Here is a 15,135-nt window from a genome sequence, read left to right as displayed (position 1 = left end):
TTGTTAGTAGATCCAGAGATGGTACAAGATGAGCTCATGTTGTGTTTTTGGAATCACATTTCTTGAAATATGCTGCAACAGTTTTGTTCATGTATTTTTGCTTTTAAAAGTGCTCTGAATTTTCTGTTTTGAGTACTAGAGTACTGTCAATATTGGTCAGTACTAGAGTACTGAATTTTCTGCTTTGGGCCAGATCCTGTTAATTTTACTGTAGAAAAAGTCCCGGTAGTTTAAGCAATAATTTCACACAAATTGAGATGATAGATCTGTGATTTTGTTTCTCCAAAGTAGATCTGGCACATGAATTCTGCTGACAGTTCATAAAATGAATCAGAGGCTCCCAAATTCTGGTATGTGAATCCTTTCAAAGTTCCCACCTTTGTGGGGGGGTGTGTGTGTGTGCTTAGGCGCTTAGCACCACGCAGGTGCCAGCCTGGCAGGGGCTGCTGCCATGGGCTGTGCTAGAGAAGATGTGGAGGCAGGATGAGGGTGTGCAGGAGGGTGTGCATGAGAGCTATATATGAGGTTAACACAGGCTATGAGCCTGGAAACCCACATAATCAGAGAGCCTCTTCATAGTAATTCAGGGGCTCACTTCATTTAATTGTTTACACAAATTGGATAAACCTATAGGTTTCTAGATGCTTTTCTTCTTTTCAAACTTTTTGTCCAGGCTGGACCAGGCAGGCGGTACAATGGTGGGCAACACCGCCACTCCCGAACCCTTCTGCTGTCTTAACGCAAGAATTCCAACTGACAGTACTCTAGTACTCATCCAGGGTGCAAGCTGTCACTAGCAACGCCAAGAGAATATATCTAGTACAAAAAAGGCTTCTCTCAACCCTACTGTGCTCGTTACATTTCATGGGAAAGCTTTTCCTACCTTCTCCCTCTGGAGAGCTTCTGCAGCAGCACAGCATGATCTGAGAGGCTGGGAAGCCTGTGATTACTTAGCACAGAAAGTACGCTGGTTGCTTTTCTGTTATGTTTTCCATGAAGGCATATTTGCAGGGGGAAGGTCTTTGGTGTTTTTCCCCAGCCAGGAGACTGCAGTGTGGCAACTGCTGCCCTTTTAACCGATGCTCTGAGGCATTTCATTCTTCTAACTGCAGACTGTTTGGGTGACAGATATTGATGAGTGCAAGATGGGGTCCCACACCTGTGGAGAGAACATAACCTGCACAAATACAGAAGGAAACTTCACTTGCTCGTGTGCTGATGATGCTTCTGGAACTGGCATCGGTTGCAGTGAGTAAATGGAGTGAGCAATTAAAATCAAGTGGGTCTTAACTAAGGACTGTGCTCTTGGATAAATGGTTATACCTAGAAATTAAGGAAACCCTGTATAGTGACATACTTGGCAGCCTGTGGAGCCGTCTAGCATTGCTTTAAGAGGCTGTTTTGAGGTGGACTAAGGAGACCAGATCTGAGTTTAGTTTGGAAATATCTACTTCAAGGTTCAATGCTAATTTGTACTGTCTAAATATAACGACACATCTATCTAATGGCCTTTACAATCAACAGCTGAAGTAAATGTTCCTTGGAGGTAACATTTTTGGAGGTGATTTCAGTCTGTGTTATTTTTCAAAGTCTCTGTGCCTTCTTTTCCTCTGCAGAAGGCTAGCACAAGAACCGTACATAATTTAAGTCCCATTTAATTCTTCAGAATAAGATAGTCTTTCAGATCCAGTGGCTAATTTTTCAAAAGGGCTCTTAAGCTCTTTAGAAAATCTGGTTACCAATTTAATGAAGGGAGCTGCTGATGGTTCAGCACTAGTGACTATAGGACCCTCATTTCAGTGCCTCGATGTGACAGCAGCATTCTGTGAAAATGTGGAGCTGAGTGACTCATCGTCTTACTCTGTGTCAACCCTCTTCACTGGAGTGAATTTTACTCCAGATCAAGTGAATGTCTGATGATGGAGGGACACTATGTGATTGTCACAGATCTGTTTCTGCAGAAAAACAGAAGGAAATTATGGGTTTTTTTAAGGAGAAGACCTATCAGGATTCCTACCCCTTTTCAGTTAATGAAGCTTTCATTAGTTTCAGGTGTCACTCTGGAAACAATGATTTTAAATGATGCATGACTTGGAAGTAATGCCCTCTAGGTCCATCAGCTGTAAAACTGATCCCATGTCTTCATGTGTGTTAACACACTGTTTTAGTTCTTTGCCTAATCAGTAAGCTCTTTGAGCAAGCAGAAATTTTCTTTGCAGAATGCAGTCACACCTGAGGTTCACTAAAATCACTCGTCCTTTTCCATTCAGGCTCTTTGCCATTGCAGTTCTCCTGCAAATGAAATTGTAAAAAACAAATGTCGTTGAAGGTCATGTTCCAATAAAACTGGTGTGAGTCATAAAACTGATCCCATAAATGTATAAGAGCAATTGGGCGCGTTTGTGCTAAGCCATACTGCTAGAAATTCTTGGTTCTGACCTACAGATTTGCTGTAGCATCAAAGTAGGCGAGGAAGCACTCCTTTTCTGTAAGGGCATGTCTGCGCTGTAGGTCACGCTCTGCAGAGATATTAGAGCTACCTTTAAAACTAGCTAGTTTGGATATCTATGTAGGTGACAGTGTGTGTCATTCAGAGCAGGCTACAAAACCCTTTGAAGAATTGGGTCAATAGAGTTCCCTTCTTCTCCAGTGATGCTGTTATCTGTACCTGAGCTGGCTTGAAACAATAAAAGATGTGATCTGCAGTCACACATAGATGCAATCAACTGGATGGTAGCAGAGGAGAAATAATCTACATAAGAATGACAAGTTGCATGTGAAAACTTCTCAGTCTGAGATCCAAATGCGTGAAATACAGCCATCCTTCACCTGTACATCTGACTCTGGTACTTTATGCATGGCAGGGATTTACCTTACCCTCAAGCTGCGTAAGTTGCAAAAATCATTTAAGCTTAAGTAACTAGACAGCCAGTGCAGTTTTTCTTCAGAACTGTACTCACATCTAAATAGACAGAAGGCAGCAAACCTCTGTGAGCCTTTCACTGCAAATCTAGAATCAAGCATCTTTAGTATTGTGATCTAAAGTTCTGTATGCCTAAATTTGATAAGCAACTTCAGCAAATAGTTAAAACACAAGTAATTGGTCAGAATTAGAGATTTTTACCTACTTTGCTATCTTGAAGTTCTGGAACTCTTTTGTAAGATCATGTTGCCAATGCAGCCAAAAGTTTGAGATGTCCTTCTGAAATCCCATGTTTCAGAATCTACTGTGTCCCCTGCTATTGTCAGCAATGAATACTCTACACACCCTGTGCAAGGTGATTCTTTAGGATGCCCTCCTGCGTACTGCCTCCATGGTGGAGTGTGCAATTACGTTTCTGATCTACAAGACTATGCCTGCAAGTAAGTACAGAAATTTGTATTGTCTGTGCTGAAGAATGGTATCCTTAGGGCTCAGTTGAGTGCAGACAGTGAGGTGTTTGTCCATAAATTATCTGTTAATCACTCATGCTAGTAATTATCATTAGCCTCTGCTCTTTTCTCTAAGTGATCACTGCAGGTTTCTGTAAGAGGTCACTCCATTCACACTCGTTACAATTAATAGTAGGGTTGGATTTGTTCCCTAAGCACTCAATTCTTTGCTTTGGAAATATGAGATAAGTTGTTAAGTGACTTAGTGCTCATGGCTTTATGAAAGAAGCGCTTGCTGTCTCTCCTGTATGTATTGTGCTGACTTGTACCTCCCTGTTGGCCTTGCTGTTCATGTGTAGCACTCTTTGGGATGGAAGAGGACATCTCTGTCTTGTCTTCTCTGATTGGGACCAGGAAGGAGAAGTCTAGTGTCAGCATCTGCCCTTACAGTTTGTAGCATCTTGGTCCCTCGCAGAAAAGGTAAAACATGATGGTCTCACAAACAGAGAGAGTAGCAATGAGGCCTCAAAAATGAGAGACCTCTTTCCTCCTGTTGATATTTTTGTGAAGCCTAATTCCCAGTTCCCCAAATGCAGTTCCTGATAAAAGCAAAAAGAATCTCATATTTCCAGAAGTCAGCCTTGGCCTGGTCAATGTGACAGCCTAGTACCATGGGGTAATCATTCCTTCAAAACTATTAGTGCTGGAGTTTGTGTAACTTGATTATATTTGAATCTGTGTTATATCTTTCTTCAAAATCAAGCATTAAAGTGTTTATAGTGGGACAAAATGAATGCCTGCCTCTTTCCCTGGGGTCTCACCTGGTGAGGGAGGACCTGTGCAGGGGATGGATGCTTTTCCGTAGCTGGCAAATCTCCCTCTTGTCTCAGTAGCTTGGGTGGCCCTGGTATAACCCTGGAATGAGGAGAGCAAGCGTTGTGCTGAAGGGTTTTTTTGACCCACCATTTCCCCAGATCTTCCTTGTACTGCACTGCAGGAACCTCTGTACCAGCACATTCCTGCAAGAACCGTCAAATCCTAGGCTTTCTTATTTTTAAATATGAGTGGTCTCCCCTGCCTACAGACCTCTGTACCTGCAGGAATATGAAATGAATGTATCCCATCTACATACATGGGAATGAAGTGGATGCTTTGTGCTGCAGATTTCCTAAGCTCGCAAAGCCCTTAGGCAGAGCCATTACAGGAGATGAGCTCATGGCCATCCCTGGTATTTGTTATAAATTTTTAGTGTAAATTTTGAAGGTATTGAAAACTATCTTTTTTTTACCTCACTGAGTTTTTCCTATGAAGCTGAAGAGTCCACAACTGCAGAACTTTCAAATTGTATCACATCTTTTTTTCTTTTATTTGTTAGGTGTTAGTGCATAATAAGAATCCAAAAGTATGTATTCTTCACTGCTGGAAATGGAAGCTTTTTCAAAAATTAAGGAGCAATCATGCTAAGCCACGTTCTTGGGGGCCAGGGTTCCTGTGTGGACCTTGCTGAATTCTCACATTGCTGAATTTTCACTAGATGGCAGCATTCATTCATGTAGGCCATAATATATTAAATACCAAAACAGTCAGGGGAAAATGTTACCTAGCAAAAATGACATACCAAATGTGATTTGTATTTTAATTAATAAAAACCTCTTACACTAGAAAGTAGATCTTCTAGCTTTTTTGGAATTTATTGTGATCTCACATTAAAAAATTAGCAGATTTCTGCCTTCCCACGTATATGCATTCTAATTTGTGACAGAATGAGAGTGCTTGTGCCTGATTTAATAATGAATGCTGATATAACGTTTTCAAGGACATCAGGTAAAAGCTGCTGCAGGTCAAATCTTGCTTCTTTGGCTCATTTGACTAGCTCTTTTGATTTGAGTAAAATTAGAGCAATTAAAAATTGTGAGCAGGATTTGAGCCTACGTTGCTGAGAGATTGTTATGAAATGAGTAGACTTTTTTTTTGGTGTTTATTATTCATTTTTTATGTCTCTCACCTTGGACAGTAAAACTAGGCTGGGATTCTTTTTGATTTATTTTTCACATTCTAGTAATTTTGATTTGAGGGTTTCATGCACTGATATCTCTATGTTGGGTGTTACAGTGGTAAAAACAAACAAATAAACAAAAAATGCCTGCAGAAGGAGCTTGTATTAAAAATAACTTATGAAGATATTTCTGACCCATGTGAGGTTTTTTTTTTTAGACGCTTTTCATTCATCTTTTATTTTAAAGTTAGGATTCAGATTACAATTTGATTCCCTTAATCAAATCACTCTGAAAATATGAGTAGATCCTATATTGCCTATTTCAAAGAAAGGGAAACTTGCTGCTGGGAACAGTTAAATGGAAAATCTTAAAGAAACGATAAAAACACAGCAGGATTTAAGAGAAAATTATTTTTTCTATTCTTTACTCATTAGAATCTGGAGATTATAACCTCGCTGTATAATTCTATAGGTTTACAGTAAAAAAGTCTTTTAATATTGAATTCTATAGGTTTTGACAGCCATCCCTTTAAAGTCATTTTGTCTTCACCACTACTAAATTCAACCAGGTATTTCCATAGCAGCTGCCAATGGTAAATCAATACACAAGGTGACCGAAGTGATGATCTGGGTTTTTTTCCTCCGCTGTCTGTTACAAAGTGTGCTCACTTCTCTTTGGCAGCTGTGTGACAGGTTATGTCGGGGAGCGGTGCCAGTTCAGCGATCTGGAGTGGTGGGAGCAGCAGCACGCCGAGCGGGTGAAGATGCGGAACATCACCATCACAGTGTGCATAGCAGTGCTGGTTCTCCTGCTACTGCTGGTGTCCCTGGCTGCCTACTGCCACAGGTAGTGCTTCCAAACACGTGTGGTGAACATGTGGACAGGGGCAGAGACACTGCTGATTTTCACAGAGGGCTCATGGCAAAGAACGTGAGCTGTTCTTCAGCTGGTGTAAAGTGCCATGTCATCCTTGCTACTCTTGTGTTTTGCAGTAATTGGATCTAGGAATAATTCAGAAAGTTTTGGCATGTCCCTCGCCTGCGGTACTTGCATTGGTGTTAGTGAGTGATGTGTGTTTGGGGGGATGAAGAATAGACCTTACTAGGTTTGAAGAACAGGACAAGGGGTAATGGTTTTAAATTGGAAGAGGGGAGATTTAGATTAGTTATTAGGAAGAAATTATTTACTGTGAGGGTGGTGAGGCACTCGAACACATTGCCCAGGGAAGCTGTGGATGCCCCATCCCTGGAGGTGTTCAAGGCCAGGCTGGATGGGGCTTTGAGCAACCTGCTCTAGTGGGAGGTGTCCCTGCCCATGGCAGGGGGGTGGGAACTTGATGATCTCTAAGGTCCCTTCCAACTCTAACCATTCTGTGATTCTGTGAGGAAGACCCATAGTTTTATTGATGAGAGCGTTCAGGAGCATGCTATTCACTTCTTCCTTGATTTCCCTTAAGAGCTGTAGATGTCTGAAACTGTCATGGTAGAGTTTGGCTCTTCTCTGCTAGCTACCCCCATAGTTTGGTTTTACTTCACTTTCAGTGTTGAGTGGCACCTGAAAGTTTCCTTGCCATTGAGAAAAGCAGTGCACTACTCTTCCAGTAGCAAACTTCCACGGTGATGCCTGCAGCAATGAATGTGAAAGCAGTTTTCCTGGCAGGAGAAAGAGTAAGGCACATCTGTTGTAAAAGTACTCCCTGGCATTTTCCATGGCTGTAATGAATTGTGCAGGTTTGGGATTCTTCTCAAGGCAAAAAGAATCCCTCCAGTCACTATTTAAGAACCCAGTCTGATGTGAAATTAAATGTCATCGATGTCCCTTGGACTGGAAAGTACTCAGCGTTTAATAAGTCTTTTGGCCATGACCTTGGCAAATATCTGTTCTCAGAGGCTCTTGTTTAAATGCATATTTAAAAGTAAACAAATAAAAAGCCAGACAGGAGCCAAATCAAGAGTCTTCTGCTGCGTGCTGACGTGCCCTCCCTATGCAGGGGTTTTGTTTTGTGGTTTAGGTGAATTTTAAAATTAGACTCTCTTAGACGTAAAAAGTTAAGATACAAAAGAAGTTAACTATGGAAGCTAATATTTTCCATTTTTATTTAATGCTTCCTGGCATATTTAGTCCATAAAAGTAGAGAAGCTGCCATGCTTCTTATTTTCTATTAATTAATGATAGAGGTCCAGAATTAAAGCTAGGCGCAGCCTGGTTTGTTCTCATGACCTGGCATTTAGAAGCTAATCAGTGGAATGATACATACAGAATAGACAACTTGTGAGATTCTTATATTTCCCACATATGTCGTATAAACTGTCATGAAAAATAGCCGGAATACGGCTGGTTTTAAGGTGTGAAGATATTAATTCTCTTCCTTTCCTCTCTTTTTTGTCATTTCTCCATGATTTACCTTTCTTTCTTGCCAAATGCTTTTGATCAATATAACTATTTACCTCAACAGCAAGTTTTCAATTACGTGCTTGATTTAATTTGTACTGCAGTTATTACTAGCACAACTAGATCAAAATGAAACCAATTGGCTTAAGATCCCTATTTAACTGGGGTCTGGAAACCAGTATTTGGGTTGAAATTGCTATACTGCTTTTTCACATAATCTACTGTATTTTGAAATGTACCATTTAAGTCTGTAATAGCCCTGTTCCTTCCCCTTTAAAATGGAGACATCTATCTCCTTTTAATTGGAGGAAATGAGGTTGGACATCTATACCTGCCAATTTGAAAAATGTGTAAACTGGAGGCCAAAAATACCAAAGTATTGTGTTGGTTTGTTCAATGACTGCAGTCTGCTGAAGAGTATTGTGTTATTCTTAATGTTAGGTGTAGGCAGTCTGACTGTATAGTATGCCAAGTTTCCTATCTTGCTTGGGAAGCAAGGAAATAACTCTTTTCTAACCAAAACAAAATAAATATCTGAATCGCAGATTTAACGCCGACTATCACCCCGCCTCAATTGGCCAAGGCTGTGCAAAAATCGACAGTAGGACTGGGATTAGGATTGAGAAATTCTTGGCCTCCTGCCCATGCTCAGTCAACTAGATTTCACTGCCTTGTCTGCTTGTGCTCAGTCTCACACGAAGACTCTCGTGCTCGCCAAGTCCATCTGGCATCTGTTACTCCGCATGCTGTAAAGTAAGATGTAGAATTAGTAGCGGGGCATCCGGCTGAGGACCGTGCCTGTGTGTGAGCTCTGTGCAATGGATTTTATAACTCTTGAAAACGGGCTGGAGTTTTGTCAACACTATGAGCTGCAATGCAGAACGGGCACATCCAGCTGACAAAACATGAACAGCAGCCTTGCCACGGTGTTGGGGAAAAATCAAAATGGACTAATTTACCTTATTTCTCAGCATTCTGCTCTGTGGATATACCCTCAGATCTGACACCTATTTGATTTCGTATTGGCAGTCTCAGTCTTATCCTCTACTGGGAGCAATTACTTTTTACTTTCTAAAAAAAAAGTTTGAATACACAGGAACGTGTTATAGAGAATCTGGGGAGAAAATCCATGATGGAGACAGGTCTTTCTTGTTTCAAGCAAAAAGCAAATTTTATTTACATTGGATTTTCATGAAGGGAGCAATATATGGTAATTATGGCAGATGCACTTCCTCAGTTAGTATATGAATGTGATGTAAAAATAAAAGGAAAATAAGGAAAATTCCAATTTTCTTTCGTACATGTCTATTAAATTTCATTTAAAATGAATGAGACTTCCGGAATTTGAAGAGTGTAACAGTAATTTTCTTAGCTTAGGAGGAGACAACATGTACGTAAAATCAGTAAAGATGTACTGATATATCAGCTCTTTTCCTTATGACCGTGTTTTCTATGTTAGGGCCTGTATGAGCTTTTAATACTGCCTTATAAGTGATTGCTGTTTAACTGCAAAAATAACAACTTTTGAATTTATGGACCTAGCCCCTTAGAGCTGATTATTCATATCCTTTTCTAACTCCAGGTTATACTCTTGGCTTTTTTTCCCCTTGAGCTAATTCCGTTGGTCATGCTTTTTCCTGGAAATATCTTAGTTCGAAGCTTTTTGAGGCTTTTGGTTTGTTTATTTCATAGTAATTTCTGAAACTGTTGTTTTTCGTAAATGATGCAGATGAATGCAGAAGCGACTTTCATAATTGTAACTATCAATGGTGTACAAAAATACAGTCAGATTTTTATTTCTGAGCTTCACCCACAAACGCTGTTCATTTTATTGGCTGCAACCTAAATTTTTAATAAGAGGAATGTATTATGTCCCTTCTGTAAATACCTGCAGAATAATATGTGGAAGGAAGCAGCATCTGTTCCTCCCAAAGCAAAAAAAAAATTGCCTCAGCTTTTGTTCTGTTGCAGAAGTCAAAACTTGTATAAGAAGAATCTCTATGCAGAAGTGGCAAGAGATGCGAGCAGCCGTGCTGACAATGAGAACGTGACGCCTACAAGCAGCAAGTCTCGGGTAACTATATTAATGCGGAGTAGAGAGGGAAGCAGGAAGGATCAAAGAGTGTTAGGGATCCACTTGAGATTATCCATCAAATAATTCACATCTTAAATATATTAAATAACTGCTAGAGTCATCAAGTGCTTTGCTGTGAACCCTAGTTCATCTTACCTCATTGTTATCCCTCAAAGTTCACAGCTGCCTGGATGTATTGCAACCATTAGCCAGTGTTATTGTTAGCTTTGAACACAACAGTTGGGGAACTGTGTTCTAAATTAAGGAAATGGCAATGTGATGACATGGCATATCACAGGTTATTTTCACAGGAAAGTATGCCCTCAGTAAAAAAGGCTTCTTGGAAGCCAAGTATTGTGTGTGCTACATGAGATGTTAAACTTTATTTTGGGGGTTGATGAAATTAAATGTCTTTGTATTAAAGGCTGCTGCCTTGTAAAGAAAAACAACCAGGGTGTTACTAGGCTGTTTGGGAGGGAATATAAAATACAAATTTTGCACCGGTGTAGGTAGAAATGCCATCATGATCTGGTTGTACTGGCCTGTTTCTGTTGTCGTTTTTGAAGTTGCATCGGAGAATTTGGCCCCTTAAGATCCGATCTAAGGACCTGGTTCTCACTGGCATTAAAATGACATTACACTGCTAGTTGATAGCAATTGAAACTTGAAGTTGGCAAAAGTGACGTAGTTGGCATCTGCGGCTACCTCTGTGCTCAGTCTGGGACTCCTTTCTCAGAATGGTATGAGTTCCCCTGAGAGCTTGTCTGCACACACAGATCATCCAGCTCTGCGTGAGCTGCTGTAATGCAGGCATCACCATACTTGTCCGGGTAGCATCCCATCAGCTCAGCAGCACACACACTTCAAAACAAGCACAGTTATGCCAGTGGAAAAGACTACTGGAAGTGTTTATACTTGTACAGGATTGGTAATAAACTCTAGGGAAGCACATACCTTTTCACTGGGGTAACCACACACATGGTTTTTTTAGTATGGGTATTACTGAAGGTTTTAAAGCCTTTCACAACCAACTATAGCTGGAAAGGTACAAGAACCACGTGCATAGTAGTCATGGTCACAAAAGAATTTGACTTTAAAAGGCCTGAAGTTTGACTCTGCTCCAAATGTTTGACTCCAGAAAGAGATGAGTTTGTTCTACTTGGGAGTCTGTTTGAGGGGTTGAATATCATGAAATATTTATAGTGCAAATCCAAGGATTTTTAATCAACCCAAAGAAGCCTTCGCAAATGGTTTAGATTGAGTGTCTGGCAGGATTTGTGAGTGAGTAGCCACTGAAACACATTATCAAATTATCTTGGGAGTACTGAATTGACTTGACCCTGGTTATGACATATTGTTCCTTAGCTGGTCAACTGCATACTCTTGGGGACCTTTTGTTACCAGCACTTTATTCCTCCAGGTACTGGACAGGAAATGTGCTGAATCATTACGATGTCATCGTGTGTTCACAGCAGAGACAGAAACCGCAGCTTGCAAAATATCTGAGGCTGGGAAAATCGGAAACATTTGTTGGGACTAAGAACAGCTCGTTGCCTGGGAGCAGAGCTCTAGGAGGCCTGCAGCTCGTCAGCTCTGTTCCCACCTGCTGTTGTCCCCACAGTTAATGCTAGTGGTCAATGACATTTTTGCTGAATTAGGTGTAATTAGACAGCTAAGCAATGGACTGAATCAACAAAAACAAATCCAAGCTACCCATCTATTACACACTCGTGTTAAATTTCACCGCGCGTTCTTGCTGTGGGAGACATCAAATACATTAATAAAGTAATTTATTGCAAATGGTCTGTTGCAGTCTGGAAGAGGAAATCACTGACCCTTTGCTAATTATTGCTGCTTACACAGTAATGGATTCCTGTGGTTCCATGCATGTGATTTTTCTCTGTGCTGATGTAGCCATTGAGTGTTAAGTTCACCGCGGCTTCATGCATGCATGCGCTCAGGTTAGAAACTGTATAGTTGCCCAAAAGCAGCAGGAAGTTGTCCGTTTCTACTATTCACTCACACTGGATTATTGGGGAGCTTTATGTAAAAAAAAAGAGATTATACAACATTGGGGACAGAAAACTTTATAGCTTCTCAACTCTTAAGGTACTGGAATAAGTTTTGGGGTGCTGTTGATTTATAAAGCATAAATAATCCTAACGAAGCACTTCTTATGTGGACTGCATGATATGTAAAAAGCTCATGGAATGCACTCCTTTTGTAGCTCACAGTGCTACCGCTCATTCGTGAGGCTGACGAGAGGGTGTGCAAAGACTTTCTTGTTCTTGCCCATCTCGGTTAGTGTAGAGGATAATGAGGTTTTACGCTGTCATGCATATCAAATACTAGGTATTGTAATACCTATAAATTGTCCAAGTGTCATTCACTGTTCCCTTTTACTTTTATTCTCCCAAGTGAGGCTACATTTAGTGGAGAGTATGCCTGGGTATTTTTTCACATTTGTGTTAGAGTTCAATAAGCAGGCTAGGTTTGTCCTAGGGATATATAAGCTTTGGTAAACTTCTGCACGTGCTTGGATATTGATGCTACTCTGAGACTTTTTGTCCAGCAAGTGTTCTGCCTTGCACAGTCAAAGATATTTTGCAGAAGTGTGTGTAGCTGAATCTCCTCTGGGGGTCTGTCACATGTGGGTTAGCAGCTGCAAGCCTACAGATTTTATGTAAATGAACTGATGCCTAAATAGTCACCTGCTACATCTGTGGTCTATCCACGTAAACCCACCAATTATCCACCTGGAACACTGAATCTGTCAGTCGTTCTGCTGGGACATCTTACTTAGAGACATTTTCTTTTCTTTCCTGTCCCCACAATTTAAACATCCTCTTTTTACTGTGTTTCCCTCTTTCTTTCTATACTATTGCAGCACAGTGCTTCATATTGCTTTCCTCTACCCCTGTTTTTTGTTTTCCCCCTGGTCTTTCCAGCATGTTCTCCCAGAAGGTCCCACCTTCTGCTTCTGAGGTGTCGCTTCCACTGTCACTGGGGGACAAGGGAATTGCAGACCCCAGGTGGTGCTGAGAGCCGGAGAGGGAGGCTCGCTTCCTTCCTTCTGTCTGACAGGGTTTGCTGCTGTCTGGTTGCGGGTCTCCCCAATACTTTAAAAGCGGCCCTCAGTATTATGGAGGGGGGTTGACTTTCATGTACTTTTGTTCTTGCATCTTGAAAGGTTAATTTGCAAGGCAACAGAATGGGTAGTTCTTTACTAGACTGGGACTGCACACTTTCCAAAGAAAGACCGGGGCTGTCATCAACTCAAGTGTTTAATTATCTGCAGGGGAAGGGTCATCCCAGAAGCCAGGATGACCTTTTTCCCCCTGCTGTGGTTGGAGTGTGTGGCTCTTCTAGTTTGCCTCTTGGGTTTCAGAAGATTGGTTCATTTTATATTAATTTGTGCTCTGTATATTTTGTGCATATTGTATGTATTTGCAGTTTGCAGTTGTTAAGGAGTGTAACAGTTCTCTGGAGACTAAAGCGGTTGATCTAATTGAGTGTGAGACTGCAGATCCCCATCCTGCCTGTCCTTCAGAATATGGTGAGTAGGATTTCCTTCCTTATTAGATGTCTCCTTACCTTTGTACCAGCAGGAGCAGCAGCAGATAGAGGAGAAAGAGAAATGAAAATTTTATTTCTGGCCTGTTTATAGCAGCTGTGCATAGCAGAAGCCATGTTTGTATTGCTGTGGAGGGACCATTCAGTCTTTCACTTTGCAGATTACTCATGAGAAATTACGCTACAACAGTGCTTTCGTACTCATAAGAAGCCAGATGCTTCTCGTGATAGTAATAATATCATATTTTTGCACTTACATAGAACTTCACAGGTTTGCTTCATAGCAAGTGAGTTATGCCCATCATACTGATGGGGAATGTACATCCACGGAAAGATATATAAGACATTCCGTATTCATTCAGGTGGGATAACTTATGTGGTGTGAGAGGTCCAGGACTCCCCAGAAACCTTTTGCCCTGCGGCAGCAACTGCAGTTCTGCTTTTTGTATGAAGGTGTTTGAGTGCCTGGGGGGTGTTTGATGCTTAAACAAATTTGAGATTAATAAAGGAGATGTGCCTCCCATCCCTGGCGCAAAGGCAGCAGGCAGCATAGGAGCACCCAGTGGGCTTCCATGGTTCCAGGTTACCAGCTGGACCACTATGAATTTTAGGAAATGCTGCTGTATACGTGGCAACTGAATCTCCTAATTGCTCAGATGGTGAGAAAAAGACTGACATCCTCAACTATTTGTCTTATTTACCATATATACCTCCTAGCTACAGAAGTTACTAGAAGAACCCAGTTTGTGTCAGTCATTTAGAAATATGCAAAGACAAATGTTTGAGGGTACTCAATTGGGCAAGCATCTTGCAAGATTTTCAAAATTGCCCATCCTGTCCTTAGACATAAATTGGGAAATCACTTTATTCATCACTAGAAAATATGCCTCACGTTTACTTTGTCGGACTAATATTGTGAACATGTGTAGAACTGTACCATCCACTGAAGGAAGCCTGATGTTTCCCATTAGGAAGCTCTGTTTTCATTTATAGTTTTATCAGATGCAGCTATTGGAACAGAAATTTCTCATGACAGGTGTGTGATTTTTTTTTTTCCTAGTTGAAAATTCTTAGCAGAAGTGGTTCGACCATTTTGGATAACAAGACTGGCAAATAATCTGATGTCTTTTCTAACACGTTATAGAAAGATCTTATACCATGCTAATGAATAATTCTAAGATCTTCTGACCTTGGAGCAGGGGGTTTAATTTTGCCAGGCAGGTGGTCTTGCTGTCACAGGCACACGTTTTCTTCCTCTTCTATATTAAAACAGAAAGCCATGAAATTTGCCTAGGACAAGTAATTTCTTAAAATCTGAAACATTTTCTTGACTTTGCCTCTTTTTTGGTTCTGTTGACATGGATTGGCTCTGTAATTTTCTTAACTTGATTCTGTGCTTCCTTTCATAGCCTTCCTCTCTCAAAGCTGCCATTAGCTTTCTCTTAGCTTAGTTATCGTGAAGCTTCTCAAATGGCTTTCAGTAATACATATCCATTTTCTCCAGTGGAAGAACAGCCTATAACATACAACAAAGCAGCAGAGGCTTTGGCAGAAGAGGAGAAAGAACAAGGCTGTCGACAAGAGGTTCCTGTTGGCGAGAAATCGCAGCAGCCCATGGGAGCGGCAAGGGGCCCTCCCCAGGCTCCCTGGAGCATCCACCCCAAGCCCCTGCTGGAAAGGGAGCCCCGCGAGCTTGCCCCAGCCAGTCTGCTGATGCAGCCAGACTAG

The 15,135-nt window shown here is 41.1% G+C and overlaps 1 protein-coding gene across 1 annotated transcript in view; it reads left to right on the top strand.

Moving 5' to 3' along the window:
- The window catches only part of EGF (epidermal growth factor), a 60,149-nt gene extending 45,014 nt beyond the window's left edge, over positions 1–15,135 (top strand). The window contains exons 20-25 of the mRNA XM_074147718.1: positions 1,129–1,248; positions 3,222–3,363; positions 6,051–6,215; positions 9,732–9,834; positions 13,288–13,390; positions 14,912–15,135. Of these exons, the coding sequence (XP_074003819.1) occupies positions 1,129–1,248; positions 3,222–3,363; positions 6,051–6,215; positions 9,732–9,834; positions 13,288–13,390; positions 14,912–15,135 (857 nt within the window). The remainder of the gene's footprint in view (positions 1–1,128; positions 1,249–3,221; positions 3,364–6,050; positions 6,216–9,731; positions 9,835–13,287; positions 13,391–14,911) is intronic.

Source organism: Numenius arquata, chromosome 5 (assembly GCF_964106895.1).
Source record: "Numenius arquata chromosome 5, bNumArq3.hap1.1, whole genome shotgun sequence".
In the NCBI taxonomy this organism is placed as follows: domain Eukaryota; kingdom Metazoa; phylum Chordata; class Aves; order Charadriiformes; family Scolopacidae; genus Numenius; species Numenius arquata.
Note: the sequence above shows the minus strand (reverse complement) of the source record. Positions and strands in the feature narration are given on the sequence as shown.